The 9177-nt window shown below is 44.8% G+C and overlaps 2 protein-coding genes across 4 annotated transcripts; one reads left to right on the top strand and one right to left on the bottom strand.

Moving 5' to 3' along the window:
• The first annotated feature begins 19 nt into the window (after positions 1-19).
• On the top strand, positions 20-3185 carry degs1 (delta(4)-desaturase, sphingolipid 1). 2 transcript variants are annotated; one of them, XR_007485091.2, is made up of 5 exons: positions 20-110; positions 535-783; positions 1615-2357; positions 2545-2764; positions 2795-3185. XR_007485091.2 is itself a non-coding variant. In XM_049736050.2 (4 exons), exons 2-4 carry the CDS (start codon positions 702-704, stop codon positions 2689-2691), a joined length of 972 nt encoding a protein of 323 aa, XP_049592007.1. In that variant the 5' UTR covers positions 20-110; positions 535-701; the 3' UTR covers positions 2692-3185. The 2 variants fall into 2 exon arrangements, 1 of the variants encoding a protein (XP_049592007.1); XM_049736050.2 differs by having other exon boundaries at positions 2545-3185.
• A 315-nt stretch (positions 3186-3500) lies between these two features.
• On the bottom strand, positions 3501-8936 carry ddx51 (DEAD (Asp-Glu-Ala-Asp) box polypeptide 51). 2 transcript variants are annotated; one of them, XM_049736025.1, is made up of 16 exons: positions 8789-8936; positions 8307-8599; positions 8062-8222; positions 7482-7632; positions 7265-7410; positions 6818-6889; positions 6115-6221; positions 5940-6048; positions 5719-5867; positions 5170-5371; positions 4982-5097; positions 4788-4904; positions 4385-4486; positions 4256-4319; positions 4025-4159; positions 3501-3685 (listed from the first exon to the last, which is right to left on the bottom strand). In XM_049736025.1, the coding sequence occupies exons 1-16, from the start codon at positions 8809-8811 to the stop codon at positions 3662-3664; spliced, it is 1971 nt and encodes a 656-aa protein (XP_049591982.1). In that variant the 5' UTR covers positions 8812-8936; the 3' UTR covers positions 3501-3661. The 2 variants fall into 2 exon arrangements, with proteins under 2 accessions (XP_049591982.1, XP_049591983.1); XM_049736026.1 differs by lacking the exon at positions 6818-6889.
• Between the last annotated feature and the right edge of the window lie 241 nt (positions 8937-9177).

The raw sequence follows: 9177 nt of genomic DNA on the forward strand, positions 1-9177 counted from the left end.
TCTTTGTTTTCTTTTTTGGAAGCTTTATTCATATACTCAATACAATAACAAAAACACAACGCAACAGAAACAAAGAATACAACTGCAAGGGGGTATCCACCTATCATAAGGTCAGATCATCGGTGATAGATACATTCAAACCTTTCCGTTTTGATAGGGATTTCAGATAGGTCGACCAGAAAGATTGTCAGAACGGGCGGGGACTTGAGAAGTTTGAATAAAAAAGTTTTTAAAAAATTGCAGGACAGAGAATCAGGTTATAAACCAGCTTGTTGTGGTAAAGAAACGTTCCAAATGTCACTATGAGCTCCCTTGAAATAGGTAGAACGTCAAAATATCCCTGAGTCCAGTCATGCACTCTCGTTTCATTTTCGTTTCATAAGTTTATTGAGCGATCCAAGCTGACAAACAAAACATCAATATATGAAAACGTTTTTTTTTTTTTTTTTTTTCGGTGTGCTCTCCTCCAAAAGCCTCGAGTCTTACTACACTCAAAAAGTATGTGCTCGATTGTTTTCTACCTCATTCTCACAGAAGATACGTACACGCATTGCCTGCACTGCAGAGGCCGCGTCAAGACTTCCGAGTACGTCATACGGGCGGGGTGCAGCTGCAGCGGTGGCGAAGTGCAAAGCAGAAGGACCACCATTTTATAACGTCGTAGATTTTGAACCCGTGAAACTCGTTCAAGCTGTTTCGAGATGGGAAATCGGGTCACTCGTGAGGACTACGAATGGGTTTATACTGACCAGCCACACGCTGACAGGAGGAAAGAGATCCTTGGTGAGTTAGCATCTTTAAGCAAGTTGCATAAATCCCAAACCGTACAGACGTTGCTGTGCCGCCCCTCTTATTATTATTCTTACGATTAAAGTTATCCCAATTGGCTAATGGCTAACGGTTACAGATCAGTTGCGATTGACGTGATCGTTCCAGAAGCTATGTCAATGCCATCACTTAGCTTCGCCTATTTAGTTATTGGCTGCGGTGTAATGTACGCGATTTCGGTCAGACCAGACGAGTCTGTGTGTGGAACTGTTCATTATTTCCCCTCACTCCCTTGGATTTTAATCTAGACCATCTACGCGTCAGTCAAATAAAAACGGTTTCCCAACACGCACCCCGTTAAATACGTCGTCGTTGTTACATGCACCATCGACGTATGCTTTTGACTCTATTGGAAACTGTAAAGATCAGCGTATAATGCTGTGTAAATGTGAATGGGTTGTTCGAATAAAAAAAAAGGAAATAAAATGTCCCCCGAGAGGTGGGCAAAGTTCTGCTGGGGGTGGGAGTTAAAACTCTTTCCGATGGGCTTCCGTTCCCACCAACCCGTCGCAGTACGTTTAGGACATTGCTCAGAGGACCGCCCCGCCCCGCCCCGCCCCGCACTATTTAAGCGGCGTTCTTCCGTCCCTCACGTCATAGACAGACCTGCTCTATCAGCGTCTTTCTAAACGTCACTTAGAAACCTGCGCATTCGCGAAAGCTGAAGCGCAAAGTGGCGAGAGATCACCGTACATCAATGAGTGAATGCATATACAATTTGTTTTCTTTATGCAACTGCTAATTTTCTGAAAATAACTTCTTTTTTTCCCCCGCCCCTTCCCACAGCGAAATATCCACAGATCAAGTCTCTGATGGGTCCTGACCTCCGGCTAAAATGGATTGTGTGCATGATGGTGGCCATACAATTTTTAGCTTTTTATTTGATCAAAGAATTGGACTGGAAATGGGTTTTGTTTTGGACTTATGCCTTCGGGAGCTGTATCAACCATTCAATGACTCTCGCTATCCACGAGATCTCCCACAATACGGCTTTCGGAAACAACAAAGCCATTTGGAACCGATACTTTGCCATGTTTGCCAACCTCCCTATCGGCTTGCCGTACTCTGCCTCTTTCAAACGCTATCACTTAGACCATCACCGCTACCTCGGAGGAGACGGTGTCGATGTAGACATCCCGACTGATTTTGAAGGCTGGTTTTTCTGTACACGTTTCCGCAAGTTCGTCTGGATTATTCTGCAGCCACTTTTCTACGCCATTCGACCTCTTTGCATCAACCCCAAACCCATCACACAATTGGAGCTGACCAATGTTTTTGTTCAGCTGGCCTTTGACATTGTGCTTTTCTGGGTGTGGGGAGTCAAGCCGGTGGTGTACATGCTGGCCGGCTCTTTGCTGGGTATGGGTCTTCACCCAATCTCTGGTCATTTTATAGCCGAGCACTACATGTTCCTCAAGGGCCACGAAACCTATTCCTACTACGGCTCCCTCAATCTGCTGACCTTCAATGTAGGGTATCACAATGAGCACCACGACTTCCCCAGCATCCCAGGACGTAGGCTACCTATGGTTAGTATACTTGAAGGTGTCACTAATCGTCACAGTTATTCATGTTGGGCTTATGTGATAGCCAACACCCCATAAAACAACCTCTGAGAGCTTCGGCCGCATTCGACAAATCCCATTGCTTCATCCGTCAAAATGAAACCACCGTTGAGTCAAATCCTCATCTAAATGCTCGTCGTTTCTTTTGCAGGTGAAGAAAATAGCAGCAGAATATTATGATGGCCTTCCCCAGTACACATCGTGGGTTAAGGTCCTGTATGACTTCATCATGGATGACACATTAAGCCCATACTCACGAGTAAAAAGGAAGCTCAAAGGAGATGTCAAACTGGAGTGATTTCAATGAGTGTTTCTGTGAAGAAGAAAAACCAAAAACCAAGACAATTTATGTTTTGGAGAGATATATTTATATATACACACACACACACACACACACACACACACACACACACACACACACACAAAGTGTTAACATTCAATTGTGTCTTATTTTTAATTCATGAGAAATTAGCTATGAAACAACTTACCATACTTTTACGATGTGTAGGTCAAATATTGTCCTGAAATAAGTTGCAGTAAAACCTTTTGATCAACTAACGACCCGTCATTGTGAATTTTTAACATTTTCTATGGATTCTGCAACATTTTTGTCCATGTATTAACACTTGCAAGCAGTTCATGAGCTACATTTTTCTGCAAATTTCTTCATGTATCAAATGCAATAATGACAGGAAATTACCACATTTATCATTAAATGGCAGCCGTCTTGGTTCTACAACAATTGTCTGCTTCATTCAAATGTTTTCAATAAAGGTAATATCAAAAATGTAACGTTGATATTTTATGGTTGGATGGGAGAAAAAAGAAGAAATGAATAAAAATGGATTATATCATTATTTACATAGTTGATAAGGACATTTCTATGCGGTGGTGACGATAGTGATGAATAACAGACTAACGTGGGAATAATTTGAGGGACAGGAAACAAAATGATATACTTTATATAAGGTGTAAAATACTTGGTTGAAAACAATGATTAATTGTTACACCGTATTGGACCGATGCAAATACTGTCCGTGATATTTGTTGTCTTGCGGAATATAAACATGCAAGTTTGAAAGAAACCGCAATACCGAGTGGACAAGGTTTCATCGTGTTAGGGCATTGTCCTTTAATAACAAAATGTTATTGAAATATTTTGTCTCATTGGGCAATATTTGTTTTATAAAAAAAAGAAAAGATCAAATAAGACAATTTTCCATTCACTAACTGCTCTTCTGTCAGCTCACATCAGAGGGGGCATCACATCATATCTGGTTCGCGCTGTCCTCCTTGAAAAATAGGAAAGGCGTGATATCGGTGAGCAAGCAGTTTTTTTCCACTTCTACTTATTTAGCTTGTTCCTGTCCTACATTGATTTATAGGAGCTCCTGTTGTGTATGAGAATTTGACCGATCGAGCCACTTTGGCATGATGATTCTATAGGTCTGCTATGCGCTTGAAGGATCAGCAGCATCAGTTCAAGCGCAACGGAAGGTTGTCAGGCTGCTTTCTAATGGAACAATTTGAAAGGGACTATGCATTGACTTGTTCTTCATATTGTTCGCTTGACCTCTTGTTTTCTGTGTGGTTATTCACTCATTTAAAAAAGTCCTAAAGCTACTACCTACCTTAACGGCAGAAGCAAGCTCTTGTAGCGTTTGTTCATATCGGTCCTCTAGACTCTTCAGGCTTTCGGGTGCAATGATCTGCTTTTGGATCCCCCGGCTCCCTGCCTCAGTAACCATCTGAAGGAAGTCTTTCTTCTGAAGGGACGACAAAAGATGTGGCAACGCGCGAACCAATGACTTTTGTGTTGCTTTATTGCGAGTCATGCATGTATCAATCAAGATGTGTAATACCTGGACTCCAAGCAGAAAGGTAAAGGCCAGGCCAGGTTTCCCAGCTCTTGCCGTTCTTCCAATTCTGACAAAAGAACCCCCGTTTAAGGTTCAATTGTTGCAACTCCGCATCTATGTACGAGAGCTCACCTGTGAATGTATGTCCTGATGTACTGCGGCGCATCATAGTTGACAACACATTTGACCCCGGCGATGTCAATGCCTCTGGCGGCTGCATCCGTGCTGATCAACCTTTAGATGCCAACGTTCCCAATTACAATGTCTATATGTACCTGGTGTTGGCGCAAGGCTTTCGTTTTGAAATACACGCCGACGCTCCGTTTTCCTGTCATTTCTTCAACTTCAAGAAAATACGCTTGCGGCGTCCGGAAGAAATAGAAGGCTTGCGGGCGGGCCAACGAACGCAACGGCCCGTCCACTGATGCTTTCTATTCCTTACCGCGTTGGGCGGAAGACTCACCCACTGCGAGTCAGGCATTAGGCTCTGCGCTAAACGGCCAATCTTTTTCAAGGAGTGTGTGCGCGTTCTTACACGTGGGTCTTTCCTTGTTCAAATTCCTTCAGCTTCTTCTGTCTTTCTCTGGGAGACAGTCGGGAGGAGAACTCTGCTACTCGGATGCCACCAAACAGTCGTATCAGCAGGTGAAGTCTGAGTCAAACAAACGAACAGACACTTTTAGACAAATACAACCAAGACTAATACGTGAAGTTGCTTTCCTCTCTAACCTGTGAGCTGTCATTCTGGAGTTAACAAAACAAAGAATGGGTCTCAGCTTGAGGCGCAGGATGAAGAGGAGGAGGATGAGAGGCTTTTGACTGAGCGTGCAGGGCACATAAAATTCCTAGGAAAAATCCAAGCGGTCGCTTTTCAGTACGAGAATCCATTGGCGTTTGGTCGCTCGCGCCAAACTAACCGTCAGACTTTGGGGGAAGTCAAAGTGCTCGAGTTTATGGGAGTCGACAGTTGGCTGAGGAGACAAGTGGCGAGTGGCAGCGGCGTTGGTGGAGCTGAAAAGTCTGGGCTGATGGAGGCCCAGCTGCTGCAATTTCTCTGGATTTTGCGTGAGCGTGGCAGAGAAAAGCAGCTTCTGAAGTGGCATTTGAGGAGGAGATAGGCTGGAATGGCCACAAATGAACAACAGTATGATGAACCTCACAATAGGATTAGAAGGGGGACAAAGAAGCTCATGTTATTGAGGCAAAACGGTACACAACAACAGCAGTGACATGAGCCACGAAGCAGAAAAGCCATTTATTTCGTGGCCATGTCAGCAGCACTCGATTTATCATCATGGGTAGGAGTGTGCATAGTAGTGGCAATTGTTTTGTGCTGTGATGCCAAACAAAAGGAGTGGCAACAAAGTAGTCGTTTAAGAGTGTCGATTTTCTTCTTCCAATTGACGGAGGCAACAGCCAGTTTCAAAAACTGTGCAATCGTTGCAATAAGGTCTTGAGGGACTCACCTGGCTGCTGTAACATACAAGGGTGCTTTTTGCCTGGAGAAGGACACCTTCTCCGCTCTCGCTTCCGCCGTTCCATACACTGCCTTCACCACCCGGCTGAGCCAAGACTGGCGCATACTGTCAATCATCTTGTCTGCCTCGTCAATAATCTGGGCCAAACGATGCAATCCGTCAGAACAAAGAGTTTGAAAATGTCCAACCTTTGAATGCTGGGAACTTACTAGGAACCGAAGGTGATGCAGACATAAGCCCGAATTCTTGGTAATATGATCCACAAGTCGACCTGGAGTAGCTACAACAATGTCAGCTAAACAGCGTCTCACCCCGCCTCTGAGGAGAAGAAATCAAATGAATGACATCCTTACAGCTCCAAAGTTTGACTTGGGCTATCATCACCTGTGTTCAGAAAGCAAAGCCAGCTCTGCCTCAAATGACTTCTGGCCTGCCAGCATGACCACTTTCAGGGTGCTTCCCTCCGCATAGGATGTAAAAACCTTGAAGACCTAAACGGAGCAAAAGTTAAAGTCAAAAGTTAAAGTTCCAATGATCGTCTCACACACGCACACACGCACGCACGCACGCACGCACACACACACGCACACACGCACGCACGCACACACGCACGCACACACGCACGCACACACGCACGCACACACGCACGCACACACGCGCACACGCACACACACACACCTGGGTGTGGTGAAATGTGTCCTCTGCATTGAACCCATTCCCGTGTGATTTGGATCCATCCCCTGGGGGAGAGGGGAGCAGCGAGCAGCAGCGGTGCCGCCGCGCTCGGGAATCATTTGGAATCATCTAAACCCCCAATTCCAACCCTTCATGCTGAGTGCCAAGCAGGGAAGCAATGGGTCCCATTTTTATAGTCTTTGGTATGAGCCGCCCGGGCTTTGAACCCACAACCGTCCAGTCTCAGGGCGGCGGACACTCTACCACTAGGCCACTGAGCAACAACCGCTTCCAGTCATTGAAAATTCGAAATCTTTTCTGGATCAAACTGAACATTTGGATTCCCCAGTGCAAGTGATGCCAATAGTCCCAACGCATTTTAGCCACATACAAGTCAAAAGTCGCACGAGACCTGCTGAGCGAGCTCTTTGGTCGGTAACACGGCCAAGGCACGAACTTGGCAAACGACCCTCTTCATCAGCACCTGAAGGACAACAACATCATTAGTTTCCCCCGAAGCTCAAATACGTATCATGAATCCTGATGGGTGCTTGGCATTCGAAAGAACATCACTCATTTCCCTAAAGCTCAAGTAAAACGTACGCCGACGGGTGCTCGACGTTCTGACTCAGATCATCTTCGAATCCGATGATTGCAGCGAGAGAAGACAATCCCTGTAAGGGATCAATGAGCGGAATGCGCTTTATCGACACCATCCGGTGGAAAAAAATGGGATGATTATAAAGATTTTGACAGATGACGGTGCCTGTGTATTGTGCCCACTGGGAAGAGTGGTTCAGAGATACCAGCAAAGCAGGAAAAGAAATCTTTGCACTTCAATTTTGGGTGGGCAGCTCACTTGTAACACAGGGATGACAAACGCCAGAGTCTTGCCACTCCCCGTTGGAGCAGAAACACAAATGTCTCTGGGTTGATAGCCAGCTTGTCCAATCAGTAGTGCATTGTGTGCACCCTCCAAGATGACTGGGATGACCTCTGCTTGCACTGCGATTGGAGAAAGGGCACACACACATTAAGTACCACACAGCACATGTACCAGACCAACATTGAGTCACCTGGAAAAAAGTGCTGAATTCCATGATGGTGGAGTTTCTTTAGCAGCGACACACTAAGTCCTCCCATATTCGAGCAAGGCACCAGTTTATTTTTCAAGTCCCGGGGGATCACATTGGGCTGAGCCAGCCAATCGGGCAGTACTCTGTGAACCTGGGAACAGTGTGCATGCAAAACTGAAGAAACAACAAGAACTGTGGCGACATTAGCTTCTTGGTACCCTTTGAAGTCATTTAACATGTCAGATTCAAGCGCTGGCTCAAATTTGCCCTTTGCTTATTCAGAGTGCTCCCAAAAGGCAGTCCCCATACTAGGGGTTCCGACTGGAGCCGACCGACCCTTAGTCACAAGCCGACAAGTCAAATATGAAAGAAAGTGGTCAAAAGTGGAATGACTGCACTGCAGAAGCTGATCTGTTTCAACAGCTCATCTTTGTAGTGTATTCAATTCTAGGTTGAACATGATTTGCAAACAATTAAATTCCGAGGGTTCTTTACTGTTTAACACAACATCCGATCTTCATTGAAACTTGCTTTGGCCAATTTGGAACATTCTATAGTGAGCATCAACAATTCATTGTACCTTTTGGACTGGTCTGTTTTCAAATCCTCCCAGAACTGTGAAACCAGATGGAGTAGAAGGCGTCTTTGAGCTGGGATTCGGGATGTCATCATCTGGCGTCTTTTCAACCTCTCTGTAGCTGCTGACGACACCAGGCTCCTGAAGTCTATTAATTTCACAGTCTATCAACAGATGGAGAATTATTGTGTTACTCAAAAGGTACAGAAAATGTTGTGTATAAAACACACACACACACACACACACACCTGAGTGGCTATTCTTTTGGTTCTCCATCTCAACTTTCTTTCTTCTCTTCACTTCATCCTCCACAGAATGGATATTGTCCAAAACAGCCTTGGATTTCCTCTTTTTGCATCTTTGGCTTTCTTGGCTGCTGTCATCATAGGCCTTTCTTTTCGTTTGATGACCTGATTGTGTTTCACAACACTCTGCGAAACGTTGCTTCTGATTCTCTTGTGCCTTCAGATGCAGTTTTGAGAGTAACACCTGTGCTCGGGACTCCTTTGAAATACTTCCATCTTCATCGTCTCCAAGATACCTGTTGATTTAAAAATATTTAACTACTAGCTAACTATTCTTCATTTCAATTTCGAGCCGAAATGAAACACGAGACGTTTCACGTGGTACATTTACATTCATTGCATCAATATGTCACGAAGAGCTCCTGAAGTTTGCTCAAACGAGAAAGCTACACATACACTTTCAGTTAGTGGCCAGTATTTCCTACCTGTTTACCCGAAACAAGGACATTGCACTGAAATATCGAACTTTAGCGTTGATAAACTACTGCGTCTCCTTTTTCTTCTTCTTCTTCTTCTGCTGCTGCTGCTGCTTCTTCTTCTTTCTCTTCTTCTACTTTTACTACCGCCAGCGCCGCTTTCTCTTCTTCGAGGTTTAAACAGCGGATTAGATACCTTGGCGGTGTATTACCGCCACCTACAGGATGAGTAAGTCCACTACTCGTTCGCCTGTGTCGTGGAGTAAGGGGATTTTAAAACCCTAAAGTGGCTGTGGTGTATTTCAACTGAAAATGTACTTGAGGAATCCGCCTTGTGCCACTTTATAGCAGGTTGTGGGCCTTGGCAAATGCCACGTTTTTTTAACTGCCTTTTGTTT

Source organism: Syngnathus scovelli, chromosome 12 (assembly GCF_024217435.2).
Source record: "Syngnathus scovelli strain Florida chromosome 12, RoL_Ssco_1.2, whole genome shotgun sequence".
NCBI classification, from domain to species: Eukaryota; Metazoa; Chordata; class Actinopteri; order Syngnathiformes; family Syngnathidae; genus Syngnathus; species Syngnathus scovelli.